The sequence below is a fragment of the Corvus moneduloides genome, chromosome 2 (assembly GCF_009650955.1).
Source record: "Corvus moneduloides isolate bCorMon1 chromosome 2, bCorMon1.pri, whole genome shotgun sequence".
NCBI classification, from domain to species: domain Eukaryota; kingdom Metazoa; phylum Chordata; class Aves; order Passeriformes; family Corvidae; genus Corvus; species Corvus moneduloides.
The window spans coordinates 51401687-51417227 of record NC_045477.1 but is presented as its reverse complement, the minus strand read 5'-3'; the positions used below and the strand labels follow the sequence as shown (position 1 = coordinate 51417227).

The 15541-nt window shown below is 34.9% G+C and overlaps 1 protein-coding gene across 8 annotated transcripts in view; it reads right to left on the bottom strand.

Annotated features, from left to right (window-relative positions):
* Nucleotides 1-15541, bottom strand: part of NBEA (neurobeachin) — a 467825-nt gene that overhangs the window by 93854 nt on the left and 358430 nt on the right. For all 8 annotated transcript variants that reach the window (XM_032099592.1, XM_032099586.1, XM_032099589.1 and 5 more), the window contains 3 exons: nt 6803-6920; nt 5830-5932; nt 37-152 (listed from right to left, as the gene is read on the bottom strand). In XM_032099592.1, coding sequence (XP_031955483.1) covers nt 37-152; nt 5830-5932; nt 6803-6920 — 337 coding nt within the window. The remainder of the gene's footprint in view (nt 1-36; nt 153-5829; nt 5933-6802; nt 6921-15541) is intronic.

Below are 15541 nucleotides of genomic sequence, written 5' to 3'. Positions count from 1 at the left end.
ACATATTACAAAGGTTTAAAGAGCCAGAAGCCTTACCTGCTATAGTATTGAGGAACATCAAGTATTCAAAGTTAGATATCTCCCGTCTCTGCCAGCGCTGAGTCATGTTGGAGGATTTATAAAGTTGTCGGGGCGTGGCCAGAGAGATTCTCCTAGGGAATACATTTAAAGAATGATTTTTTTAAGAGTCTCATTAAGTGTTAAGATGTATCGCAACATTATTAGTATGATTAATTTCAGATTCTCTCAGAGGCTTTTTTTATTTCATTTAATGAAGTCCAGAAGACACTATTACCCTTATTTGAGAAATGGCTAAAATTAAGAACCATGTTTTATTTTACCACTACTACAGCATTGCAATAAATCATAATAATATATTTCGGTTTTTATTTTATTCTGAATCTGGTTAAAAGACTGGCATTAAAAGAAACTGCAGACCTCCTGGTGCCAGGCTTGTCCAGAAGGAATAAAAGAGGAATATCATTTCCCTCTTTCAAAAGGATATATTGAGATAAATTCATTAAGGTGAGTGAGTGATAGATTAAAGAGACATACAACTCCATCACACAGGTTGAAGATATTTATTACACAATTTGTGCACCTCCTCTATGGTCAACTAGCCATGACTCTTTCCTATACCCCAGTAAGCTCGGAAATTTCTATTTATAGCCTGCTTTCTGAAAGAAACAAATTTTACTCAGTTATCTGCTTGCATGCTCATCTGCCTGTCTCTTCATAATGACCCCTAAATTGAATTTCATTCAAATTTGGAAGATGAGCAGAAGCTTATATGATACTTAGTTTCCACACAATTTTTGAAATGTACATGCCTGGATAAGGGAGAAAGAATCAAACCACATGCCAAGGAAGAGAAAAGCAGAAAACCTCAACTCTTCCATATTCAATTTAACAACATCACAATAACCAAATACCATGCAGCACCAAGTCTTGAATTAACCATTGTATATACTGTGCCTGGTTGGTAAAATATAGGGGACTTGAGTCAGTCTAGACTAATGCATTAAAGAAAAAAATCTGCAACAGGCAGAATCAGTCTCATTGTGCAAAACTAATTTCTAGAGAAAATAGTTCTTTCCTGAAAAGAAAAAAGACAAGGAAATTTTTAAATGGAAAAAAATATTCATCTCCTCAGGTACCTTTTTAAAATAAATTTAGATCTTAGAAACGTGTCAAAATAGAGAAATATTTATAACTGTTAAAAACAAGGATGATAAAAAAGACAGTTCCTAATATGTAGTCTGAATTTAGTGAATTTAAAGAATGCATGCAGTAGTATTTACATAGCTTATCAACACTAAATAGACACCAAATGCTTCAGCTTTCAGCTGCACCCTGAGCACATTGTGTGTTATTTCTAGACTCTGAAAGCTGAGTATATTCTTAAAACTAAGTCCTATACAAGGTGTCAAACTGGGCAGCATTTACAAAAATGTGAACCATCTACTTCTAAGATACATGCACATACTCCTAGAGATGAACGAAACCCTTTTTCCAGAGAAAGGGTGAGTGAGTATTGGTATGCTACTGGAGTGTACAGTTATTACAATTATTTGTCTAAATTGCCAGTGTGTAAGTTTTCAATGTCTGCCACACCTCAGCTTACAAATTGGGCAAACAAAAATGACCATGCAAGTGTATTTGCCCAAATAACAGTACATTAGGTCTTGCTAGCTTGGCTAGCCTTATTTTACAGTAGACTAGAAGATACCAAAGATAAATACACTTTACTAGTACACAAGAGACAATACAAAATTTTTTAGAGTTGTTTCTATTACTCTTCTTATGAAACAATTTATCTAAAGAAATACCTGAATGTAATAATACTTAATATTGCATTTTATAGAATAACAACTATTTTTGCAGTAGAACTCTCAAAGACATATGGTTTCCAGTAAATTTTGACTAATGCTACATACAAATTAATAAACACAGAAAATAAAAATACTGAAGAGATCATTAAATTTACAAAGCATTTTTATCACAGACTTTCTGTTCCTCCCATGACAAAACAACGTTTATGCATCAGTACAGCTTAGTAGCTGCTTTTAGACTTTATTCACAATCTCCTAGGGAGTCTCAAAAATCTGTAAACTGTCAAGTGCTGGACTTTGCATTTGAATGCCTGATTTGAGTGAACTCTACAGAAAATCAAAATATACTAAAAATGTCCTTATTTTCTCCATATCTAAGGTGTTTGAAAGATTCACAGTTTTTTTAGCAGAGGCTGGAAGAAATTATGCACAATAAATTGGTTCCACACCTGCTTGTTTCAGCTAACACAGGAAGACCCACTGTTTTCTGTTTTGCTAAAACCACCCAACTTTGATCAAACCATTTCTTTCTTCAATATGCCATCACCAATATGAAGATGCACAAATTAATGTGCTTCCTTTGCCTCTAGAGAACCGTGAAATATCTACTCAAAATGGGAACTACAGAAGACTCTGGTGTACAACAGAATGATCCAATTTTCAAGTTTTATACATTTAAATGTATTTAGAAAACACTTCATGCCATTTGGTGAAGGAAAAGATGTTACATATCCCGTATGTGGAATATGACACACCCCCTTTCACAGTCACTTTTAATTTAGTTAGCTACAATGCAATCTCATACAAAGAATATTTAAGTATCTTCCACATGCATGATGTTTTGTGTTGTGTTGCTCCTGTTCAGAGGAAAAAAAAATAAAGACTTGGGAAAGTCACTGACTTCTGACAAGAAACTCATGAATATTCACTTTTAATCAAAGTGCTAGAAAGGGTTTTATACTTTGATGGCATCAAATCTTAGTTTTTCTACCTCTCTCCCTTCACAAAAATCAACCTCTGCAACCAGCTGTATTGAGATCTAGATATCCATCAAATTACTGACATGGCAGAGCTGAGCTATTGTTGAATATAGTTACTGTAATAGTCAAGATGAATTTTTTTCAGAAAAAAAAATCATCCTTTGAATTTCTTAGTTTTATGGACTGGAGTCATTGTTTTCTCTAATGCATTAATAGCCCACAGAGCTTCAGTGGAAGACGTCAGTATGTTTAGTGGTGAAGATACTGGATCTTTTACCAATTCTTTGATCTCTATATGCTACAAAACCATCAGGCAGCTCACAGTTGGTTTCTGAGCTGTGATGTTGCCCTCAGTAAAAAGACATCAGTAAATTACACCTGAGGTGTTAGAACCATCAAAAGTAGTCTGATAATACCATGCTAAAAATGTGGATATTACTCTACCTATGTAGAATCATATGGAGCTGCAGAAGTTAAAAGACACAGCATTGTCTGCCCAGTTGTATCATTTGGCAAGGTCATAAGGAAACTACTATCAATGCAACATGTTTCAGGAACAGTGAAAATGCATTTATCAAAGACAGATTAATTTGATTACCAAATCAGACTGAACTCTTCAACATGTGACCAATTTTAAGGATGTAATTACTTCTTTGTAACATTAAGCACAGGCTTGAACTCTTTGTTGAATCAAAGCATTAGACAGGCTGTTGGGAAAGGCAGCAAAGAGGCAAACTGAAGACTTGCTCAGAACAGTGGTCTGTAAAGTCTTAGGAAGTCATAATGGTTCACCTGCTTCTAATCCTTTGAGCCATTAGATCATAAATATTTCTATTTACTTCTACTTCCTTGCACCCTTGTTAATCGCAGGATTTCACCATGAAAACAGAAATATACTTAAAAGCCATGTACTGCATTAAAAGTAATTTACTTCTTTGGAATGTTTCCATCATGAATGCAAGCCTTTATGATACTGTAATTAACTCTAGGTGACATGTTTATCAGAGTAGTATCAGAGAGGAAATATTACTTGCAGAAATGGAACTTAAGAACTTAAGCAAAACAACCAGAAAGGTCTGCTTTTGTTAAGATATTTTAAGGTACAACTTAATCTGGAAAACTGTGGTGATACAAAAATTCCTAATGTTTTACTCAGTATGGCAGCTCCTTTTGGTTACTCAACATAATTTCTCCTTAAGTTAGTTATACAAATAAGAATAATTTAAAAAAATAGCATTCCAGAGCCAACATGTCCATAGAAAGTAAAAATATATTCTAACATCAACAAAAGATTAACTACAGAGCCATATTTCCCCTCAGTTATTCCACTGCAATCCTACTGAAGACAATAAGGGTATGTAGACAGGGAAATAAGGAAAAAAAAACATGATTAAGGAGTCTTTATTGTGCATAAATCATACCATACACACAAAAGAAAGGAAGAAAAATAACTTCACTACCATATGCCAGATATATTCTGAAGGCTAGCAAGCCCATTTTCGATTCAAATTGAAATTTAATCAAAAAGGTATGGAAATAACTGCATATTATATTGAAGTTGAAACTTTTCTAAATAATTATATATCAACAAACTTTTTCAGACAATTATTCACTGAATAATGCACAAAGGATATGAATTTCAAAAGTAAAAAATGTCACTGTAAATATGAAATTCTGATTGAGAAATTTGCATTTTGTTTGTACTAGAACATGTGGCCATTTCTATTTCAGAAAAGAATACTATTCCTTTCCACTTAGAGACAGCATTTCCTTTAACTTTAGTATATGGAAGAACAATGCAAATATTAACAAGATGCGCCTTCCAAATAAATGCCCCAACTTCCCCTTGATCTCAATGAAAACTTGAGAAATTTGGCAGTTTGCCTAAAGACTTCAGCACATTCAGGAGATCAAGCCTTAGGTATCATGAGACTCTCAAGCTCATAACAGGGAATGATGTTCATCTGGGAATGAAATAGCTCTCCAATTCTACAAATGCTTTGACACTTCAGAGTATTTCCACATTTTGCACTGGGATAAAACAAGGACAATGTGAAGTTTTAGTTTGTAGGAAATTACTTAAAGAAAGAGAAAGATACACTACACTGATGATTAAGTCATTGGTTTTTGGCCAAATCAAGCCAAATGGAGGTCTGAGCCCAAAGCACCATATTTTTTTGGTCATGCTGTGCTCCTCACTCAATTATACTTCTTTATTTTTGTCTCATTTTGACCAGAAGTTAATCCTAAACCTAAAAACAAACAAAAAAAATGTCCCCCCCCCAACACAGTGAAGTACACTTGAAGATCATCTCACTTATCCCTGAAATAGGAATGCTTTTATAATATAGGATCTGACAATTTCCAGCCTTATTTCTGGCCATAGGCTGTTTTGATGTTGATGTTGATGAGAAAATAAAAACTGTTGTTGTCCATAGTATGTGAAAATCTCTAAAACTGAACCTTACTTGTTCTTCCAAAAATATATATCCTCCTTAATTTTGGAAAGAGAATAAGAATAATTCATCATACTAATGAATGGAAGAAATTTGGAAGTTGCAAAATAGCCATTACACTGATAAAAGTTGAAGTAAATCCCCACACATTCACATAGCTAAAATAATTTACGTTCAGCAAACACAAAACCTAGTCAAGTGCAGTTTCACATCCTGCATAACAATCACAGGAAGGATGAACATTTGACGATATATTTATAAGACCTGACTGGAAACCAGACTTTGAAGAGATAAGGTGAAAGGTTTTTTTACTGGAAGGTACTTATTTCCTGTAATTGAAAAGAAAAAAAATAGAATCATCTAATTTACAATACTTTTACTTCTATTCCATATACTAATAGACCATATAGTAAGTAAAGGTAACGTTTCTCATACTAACCTCAAGAAAAAGAAAATCTTGAGTTTCATGACAGGAATAATGTTCTAGTACAGACACTTAAAAAAATATGAACTGTATAACATAATAAACACAAAATATAAAAACTATTTTAATTAAATTACCTGGCTTGTGGCAAACCATAGCTGGTTCCTACTCCAACACGTGGTAAGCTGTACACAACTTTTTTCACTGTTGCTTGGTCAGGAAAATTAAACATAACAGAAGCTAAATGAAGAAAAGAAAATATGTACCAGTAAAACATTTGCAGAAGTCTGTTTCTTCACCTGCATATATTTTTTAAATGCTTTGGTTTTTATCTGGGGAGGGAAGTCAGTTTCACTTTTATCCTCCTGGGGATCCAAGGTACAACAGAAATTCCTGGCATTCTTCACACCTATGTATAATTAGCTGGTTAACATTTTGGCATTAACTCTCCCATTTTGCAGAAGATCTGAGTGTTGTTTACTTCAGAGGAACAACACCTTACTATTAACGCATATAATCTCTTATCAGGCTGAGAACCTGTTCAGTAGTTGGCATGGCATTTGCTCTTCTAACTAGAACCTTAAAACACCCAGGAACAAGGAATTGTTTAATTCCTTTTCCAGCTGAAGTCAAAACTTACATCAGAGCTCCTGAGGGTAAAAGACCACTCACCAGCCACTGAAGTGTGATTCAGAGTAGCACATACAGAAAACTGAGCGGATCCATTTACTGATCTGGTACTTTTTTACTTTAATTCATTTTATAATTAGAAAAGGAAATATCCTTTTATATATTTCACTAAAATATTTACAGACAATTGAGGAGTAGGGTGAGACAATAGAAAAAACAAATTCCTATCCAGCATTTGAAGAACTTACCAATCGCAATGATCTGGTTCCATAAATCAATCTCACTGCTGCACAGAAAGCAGTGAGATTGATTTATGTGATTGATTTTAATACAATTTTCACTGAATACACACAAGTATTATAGAACAGACATAAGCACTTTATCAAAGGAAGCACAGAGTTTTAATTTTAAGATTAATAAAGAAAAGACAAAATAACCACTACCACAAATTTTATGTGACAAATATAAATTATGACCTACTTCTGTTTGCCATAAACACTTCCAAAGCTGTGTTCTGGAGAAGATAACGTCTTGAGAATACAGCTCGAATCTCGCTGAACATCCATTTTCCATGAAGGCCTTCAGTATAGGCAAGGACCTTTAAAGAAAGTCAAGGTGAGAGTTATTAGCAGGAGTTTTTCAATAAAATATTGTATAATATAATAGGAAATTTTACCCATCAATTAAGTTAATTGTGTCTCTTTAACACTTAAAAACAGTGACTCAAAATGAACTTGAATCTTTTTAAGAAATGCAAAAAAGAAGTACCTGCTGTTAGAATAATATCCGCAATTACTGTAACCTGATACTCGTAAGATCTATTTCTCATGTGTCACATCAAACTAATTTCCTCAAGAACACCAAAATCCCAAACTCTACAAGCAAGCACAGGGAAACAGACACACTTGCAATTATGCTTAACTGTATCTTCTTCCAACAGTGTGCATGACACCATTGTCAGTTATGTATCAGATACCAGATTTACTTCTGAGGCTGCCTTGTGCAAAGTACAACCAAAATAATATAACTTGCCATTCACATTCACTTCAGGGTCATAAATTACAAGGCCTCCCATTCCATCAAAAAATAGAAAAATTAGCAAAACCAGTATGTCACCTTAACAATTTTTCTAAAGTTAGGTACATCAAATATCCCAAACCATGAACAAAATTTAACAATTTGTAATTTTGCATTTTAAAATTAATGTGAAAATATTTTAAAATAAAATGGTTAAAAATTAGCATTGCTTTTCCTATTTTTACAGTTCCCAACTGAGTGTATTAATATAAGACTAGATATTAATATCTAAATAATCTTTGTCACTTTTCTTTCAGTGTTGTGGATGTTCAAAAAATAGACAAAAAAGACACATTTTAACTCGATGTCATCTTTATTAACTTATCTCATCTGTATCATGCACTGTAGAACAATCTTTTTCCAACCCTTTTTCTCAGCTGGCAGGCTCCCTTCAGCCCTGCACCTCTGCTCAGGTGGGCTCTGCCATGGCACTCCTAGGAGGAGTCAGTTGTTTGGGATGGGGGTCCTCACCACACCCATTTGCATTTCCCTGGCTCTGTAGACTGTGCCTTTACCTAGGCTGCAGCCACTAAGAGAATTGCAGCCTCAGTGAAACAAAGAAATATAGTGAACACCTTCCCTAAAGCGAAGTGCAAAAAGGTTTCAGACTGGAGAAACTGAATTTCTCTGTTCTCCATTAGGTACACAAAAACTGTCATACACCAGCTCGCAGTGCTTTACTCACTCATTTGAGGTCTTTACTTTCCGTAATCATGACTTCCCCCAGCTCCTGAACAGGAAAATGTTAGGGAGACCATATGCTGCTGCTGTCAGTGATCCTTCATGCTTGAGGAAATGACAATTGTATTTCTTCAATCTTTTCACTGGTGCAGCTTCGAGTTAGTAACACATCTCCATATATGAAAAAGCTAATTTAAGTTTGTGCACTTGGTGTTCAACCTTTTTCTCATAACCATGATGAGTCTATTTCAGAGAGGATGGTAATAACAGCAATGCAAAACTGCATCAGCACACGGAAAAAGCGTTCAAATGTTAGATCTGTCCTTCATAGAAACCAGTCAGGGGAACACAGTGATCCCCCCATACTATTTACATGAGAATAAGTTACAGACAGAACTCTTAGACCAACAGTGTGGCAGATGACACTGTTTGATTCACCTCAGCTTTCCACACTAGTTAAACACAGCTTAGAAGACGGGAAGGAGCTTGATTATTTGGAGGTCACCCAGACACATGCAAGAGACTGTGTGCTCCCTCCACTCAGTCAGTGGTAGAATGCTACCTCACATGCTAAATTCTTGCAGTGGTTAAAAATCTGCACCTTATTTTTACTTTGAACTCTGATAGGTCTTGTGACGCCTTTGTGAGCTTTCTAGTATCGGGTAACTCCTCCTTGTGTTGGTAATTACAGACTGGATCCAGTTACTGCTTAGCCTTCTCTTTGATAAGCTAAATAAACCAAATTTTCCTTGGTTTTCTTTCACTGAGATCAGATGCTAGCACACAGCTGGTATCATGTATGTGAAATTCAGGTGGATAAGAACAATGATGCTGAAGATTTAAGCACTCTCCTTCTTTGAATGTGTTCTGCTGCTATCTGATATGTAATTTTTGTAAATACACAGGTTTTTAAGATAAAGAGAGGAAATTCTGAGAAAACCGCTCACATTTAAAAAGCTAAAATATGAGAAAAGTCTCTCAGAAGGAGGAGTTTGAAATGTATATAGCTGTAACCAGATCTATAGCAGCCAACAAATTTGCCAAAGAATTAGTTCCTTGACAAAGCATCATGCTTCAGGAAACCTCTTTTTGTATCAAAAATGTTTCTAGTTATTTTTTTGTAAAGAGAAATGTTTACTGATAACTAAACCCTATATATTAACATTTTAGAGGATTCACAGTAATATATTTATGATGTATTGATGTATACCACAGCTTAGTTATTGTAGATCAACACCAAAAGCACACCGTATACCAATCATTCACTGGTTGCCTTTTACTTCCTCCTCTTTTTTAATTAAGTATAAAGCAATTGCAACTACACAGAGGTACATTCAGCCCACTATGAAATGAATGACTTATGATAGCACTCCAGTAAAACAGTAGAATGGAATAGGAAATCAGAGGAAAGAGAGGAGTCTATAATTCAATTAATGTCCTCAATTACACTCTTCTTAACTGTCTATTAGTCCTACATATATCAGATTATCATGCCATTATTAAATCATCTGAATTATTTCAGTATTTCTATTGTAACATTTTCCTGTCTGAGATATACTACCCATTTTTGCCATCTTCCGTAACATTCATCTTACACCATTTTCCTGTGATGCATTAAACCTCCCATTATTAGATATCTGCAATTTACAGCAGGTATTACTGACATGGTTGCAGAATTCTTTCTTGTTGCTATAACAGCCAAATCAAAATAATTTTATTTTTCTGAATTTGAATCCTTTAAAAGGTTTATATGGCTTTTTTTTTTCCTTCCAGGATGATTTTTAGCATTTCACTTTCTCATAGGACGTGAATGAAATCCTGGCTACTTTACATTTTTTTACAGACTGTATGTATTGTATATTCCATTATTCATACAAACATGGAAATAACTACTTCACAATGCAAATACACTGAAATTATGTTACCTAGTTATCTGAAGGCAAGATTTCCATGTCTTCCAACACTTCGTTATTTAAGTTATTTATTTAAGTCAGTACTCCTTATTTTGATAGTTTTATGAGTTTTTCTCCCAAAAACATTCATGAAGACTTCCTGACTAGGCATGTTTTAATAGTTGAAAATTCATGACTAAGCACAGAACTCTAGATATACCTCAGATAAGCTGTCTTTATTAAAATAAAAAACAAGCGTCCAATATCTCCATTTGAACTAAGAACACCTTTCAATTTTAATATCAGCTGTAGCTGTTTGCTTTAGAGCTCATTTCTCCTTGTGAAACTCTTTCACTTAGGAATATGTGTATGCTTTAAAGATATCTATTTGCTAGAATTCATTGCAGCAAGATGAAGCTCCCACCTAAAAAGGGAATGAGAAGTCTCTAAAACTCAGGATTTTTTAATAGGGAAAAACATCTATTGGCAACGCTTATTTAGATTAGGTTACTAAAGCAGCATGGGATGCAGATGGAAAGCTCTAGAGAAGAGAAGCAGAACCATTACTAAAGTGCTTTCCTACGTGGATCAAATATGAAGGCTCCACTATTTTAATTTTATTTCTGATGTAACCAAGATCTTTTTTTTTTCTTTTCAATTAAGAGTCAATACATTATTAATCATGAACCTACTTTGGTAGTTATTCAATTATTGATAATGAATTGCTAATTAACAGTTGGAATTTTGCACTAACCAGAAGACCAGAAATACTAGTGTACATTTCGCTAGAATCCCTTGTAGATTGTCTCCACAGAAGGAACACTTAAGTATGGAGGCTCATTTTTGCTGCTTTATACAATTTTTTGGTATCTCATAGCACCAGACACAGCATGCAAAAGGGTATTCTGGCCCTTTTCTTTTGATTATTGTTTCTGGAATTGAAGTAATCACAGGTGCTATAAAGAAATCAAGGAAAGCAGCCTGTACAATCCTATCTATTCTCAGTCACTAACTTTACAGTAAGAATGGTCACTCCTGCAGTCTGTTGCAAAGAATTGTTACATACTTCCTTTTTTTTAAATAGCTCTTTGGGGTGATTAATTATGCCTATGCATGTGAATTGAATCTCCCGTTTTCAGTGGAAATTCATCATTTGTCTTTTGAAGCCACATTTCTGATTCAGGATATTTTAATTCTAATCTGATTTCTCAATGAAAGTGTTGATTGATACTTGTAACATTTTTCAAGCTTTGTTTATTTCTAGTGCAAAATGCATGTATCCATTAATATGCAATATATTTCTTGATCTTTTTGTGGGTTTGTTTGATGAACGGTGAAATAGACGTGAAAAAACTTTTCCTAGTATCTAATCTGAATCTCCCCTGTCTCAGCTTAAAGATATTTCTTCTGGTCCTCTCACTGCAGGCACGGTACGAGAGACTGGCCCCCACCTGGCTATACCCTTCTTTCAGGGAGCTGTAGAGAGCAGTGAGGTTCTCTGTGAGCCTCCTTTTCTCCAGGCTAAATACCCCTGGCTCCCTCAGCTTTTTCCCACAAGACATGTTCTCTAGTCCTCTTGTAAGCCCTGTTGCCCTTCACTGAACATGCTCCATGGAGGAGAAAACACGGAGGACTTCACAAAACTGAAGCACGGTGTGTAGTTATTTCATCAGAGTGCCACCTACAGCACTGTGGTTATGCACCTGGACCAGGTACAAAATAGGCATTTAGAAAACAGTTTGGCATCACTCTATGCTTTTAGAGCTTAAAAATGCACGAAATTTATTACTGAAAATCATTCTCTCCTGTCAGGGATCTGGATTTCCCTTTTTTCAAGAGCTGTCTAGCATTGCAATTTGCTGCAAGGAAAATGTGAAATTCTGAATGCAGGTCCTCATGGGTTAAGAAAAATGGCTCCTATGAACACACAGCAAACTTTCTTCTCCAGAACAACCTAACACCACAGAGTTCACTACAAGTACATGGCAGACTGCATGATTGCTTCATGTACTCTAAATGCAGATGGAGATGACAGACACTGATGGCATAGAACCACACTCCTAGGGTTTATGAAATACCATATTGAGTAAACGTTTTATAATTTCAAAATGTTTAATGAAGTACTGAGTGTGATCAACTTTTAGATTTAGCAGGAAAAATAAGTATACACTATAACAAGGGATATATCATGTCAAGATAGACAAGTGTAAAAAGAAGCTATATTTATTAAGAAAATTCAAAATCAGGTAAGTTCAAAAAATGAACCACCTTGTATTTTGCTTTTCTAAAACAGGGAAATCGAGAAGGTAAATAGACAGGAAGGACAATCCAAATGAATTTGATGTCCTAGCATTTTACTGACTTTTTACTACTTTTTTATACATTTAGACCACCTTAAGAACATCTTAGTGGCCTCAATCCCCATAATCACACTAAATACTTCTAAAATCTCACCAAAATACTATGTTATCATTTTGTCATTGCACATTTTGGTCTAGTAAAATGTTCTCACTTTCTCTTTACATTAGGGTCTCTTTTCCTCTTCTTTATAACATGCTCCTGTGTAAAACGTTTCTTTATCTGTAAGCCTTAAAAGCTGTCCTCCAAGTAGCCCTTGTAATGTTATGCCCTGCAGGATGAACTGGGTATTATGTGCCATTAGAATTTCTCAATTCACATCAGTTTTAAAAATCTTTTTTAGGACTTTTTTTAAAATAAATATTGGCACTCCCATTTCATTTTTCTCCTCTTCTTCAGGGATCTAAAAAATGCAGATATTATTTTTGTGGTTTTGGACTTTATTTCCTTGCCAAATGCTCTCAGCTTATACTTCTATTTCCAATGTTGTTTTAAGCTTTCAAGAGGCCCCTTGTCTTGAAACATGAGGTTCTGTTCATCCAAACCTTTTCTAAATTTGATTTCTCTGGTCAGCATACCACTTTGTTATCCATTAAAACAATGCCCACTCAGCTTAAAGCAACAGATGTTCTTATTCCCACATTCATTTGCAGTCATCTGAAAAATTATTTGAAGTTGGTCCACTTGAAGGCCATTTTCCTCTTTTCATTGGCAAAATGGTTTTGCATGTTATGATTTTGTGTTTTAGGCAAGGAATGGAAAGGATGTTGGAATTTTTTGAGTAGTTGCAGCAAAGTAATGAGAGTAAAAAACCAAACCCTACTCCAATACCTTTTGTATTCTAAATGCACCATTTCTAACACAGCATTTGTGAAACACCAGCGCATAGTTTTAAATATAAGGATAAGTGCAAACAAAATTCTGAATAATAATTATTTTATCATTAATTTTGATCTCTGTGCCTTTGCACAGTTTCCTTTTCTATGCAACATGCAAACAGATTGTCAATTTAGGCAACTCTTGAAATGCCAGTAATAGACTGACATTCTTGGGAAGAACAGCATCAGGAAGAGGTAGCAGATTTAGACACTATCACCTTAGAAAAGGTAGGCAGAGGCCTTTTTTAGGCTCTACTTCCATATTCAGCAGTTATTGTTTTAAGCAGAGGCTCCACTGATTTAAGTATTTTAAAACCAGGAATAAAGCTGATGGTGCTGGCTGGAGCAACAGCACGTGTGGAGAAGCAGAACGCAAATATATTCTAGTGGCACAGAAAGTCATATCAGAGAACAGCCCAACTCAAACCACAGAGGTTGAAGAATCAAGTAACGGGGCAAAATCCAAAGTAGAAAAGCACAATTAGTTCTGGTAGCCACAGGATTGAAGCAGATTGTGTCAGTTACCTCACAAGGTTTAAAATGATTTTTTGTTGACTTTGGCAACAATGGGATGTCAGACTCAAATCTAGTGAGAAATGTTAACAGAACTATGTTTCCATTCTCGCTCTACATCTCATGCTCAGAGATCAATCCAAACTGGGGAGTGGTGATCTCAGACTCAAACTGCTCTGAGCAATTCTGCCCCAGCAGTGAAAGGCAATCAAATTATTTCAATTAGAACCACACAAGTTACAGTTTAGTGGGCATGCCAAAAAGGACATAAAATTGATATGATCTGAGCAAAACCAGACTTTTTTTTAAGGAATAAAAATGGAGAGCTTCTTTTTCTTTCAACTGGAACTGGTTCATTCTCCTCAGCAAAAGTAAGACGATTGAAAGAAAGGACTTTTAACATTTACAAATTCAGGGAGAACACAGTGTTAAGAATGCTTGTAAGTGGAAACCAAAGCAGGATATTTATTCAATAAGTAGATCTTTGACAAAAAATGCAGCTTTATTAAACCTGTATTATAGGTGGATTTCAGAGAATTTGTGAGAGTTTTATCTGAGAAAAGTTGCAGCAGAAGCAAAAAAACATAGAAATAGTTTGAAAAATAAAGAATGTATGGTATCCCTAAGTATGTGATGCATTCTTTCCCAAGAATAAAGACATCATAAAATTCTCTGGGTGTTTTGTTTTGTTGGGTTTTTTTCCCAGAACTTGCATATATTTATTCAAAAGTGCAATGCAATAAAAAAGTGCATAAATACTCAAATGTACCATATCACAAATTCTTAACATTCTAATAACTGAAGGCATTATAACTGGTCTTAGGAAAAGTCTAAATATTGAGCTTTGTTTAAACATTACTCATTTCCTACCAAATGAAGGTAGAACAATAGTTGTTTGTCCCTCTTTTTATAGATGTGAACTTCATGTCATACAGGAGATATGTGGAAGCATCTTGGATTTTAACAGTTTTACATCTGATTTATTCAGTGCAGAATGCACATGATGTAATATCTATAAAAGTCAATAGAATTCATTTTTTTTCTACTACCAGGCTTAATTTTTTTATGTTCCTAATACCTCTTCATATATGATTGATCAAAAACCAGTAATACTTTGTTTTCAACTTCATATACAAAAGCTGTTTCATTAATCCCAATACTTAGGAATATAATCAGAGCACATTCTACTCCTGAAATTTTAGCAATAGATTAAAAATTAATTTTTATACTAAAAAATAAATATATTAGCTTATTAAGTAATATGTATCTGCTACATCTACAACATCCTCACCATCCCCAAAATTTCTGCAATGCAGTTTGTAACAGTCAAGAAAATCCTCAAGAAATTCAAAATTCTACAGCTCAAAGAATCACAGAATCAGTCAGGTTGGAAGGGGTCACAGTGGTTCATCTGGTCCAACCTCCCTGTTCAAGCAAGGTCATCCCAGAGCACATGGCACAGCATTGTGTCCGGACACCCACCTGTGCCCAGAAGTGTTGGGTATGGAGCACCAGTGACTCCTGGAAATCAGTTTGCTTGGAGTCTGAATTTAGAGTAGATTCAGGGCTACTCTGTGTTATGTCAACTTCTAAGGCCCCCAAAGTACAATTACACTGCCTGTGAGTAATGGTGAACATATATCAAAGTATCTTCATCTTCATAATGTATTGCAATACCAACTGATTCTTTATTAACCCACTTAAAACATGCCTAAGATGAGCTTCTTTTGCACTGCTGGAGAAGACAAGGAATTATAGCACTGGGAAAAACCTAATCCACAGCTCCAATAGCAACCAAAATTCTACTGTACTTTTTCATA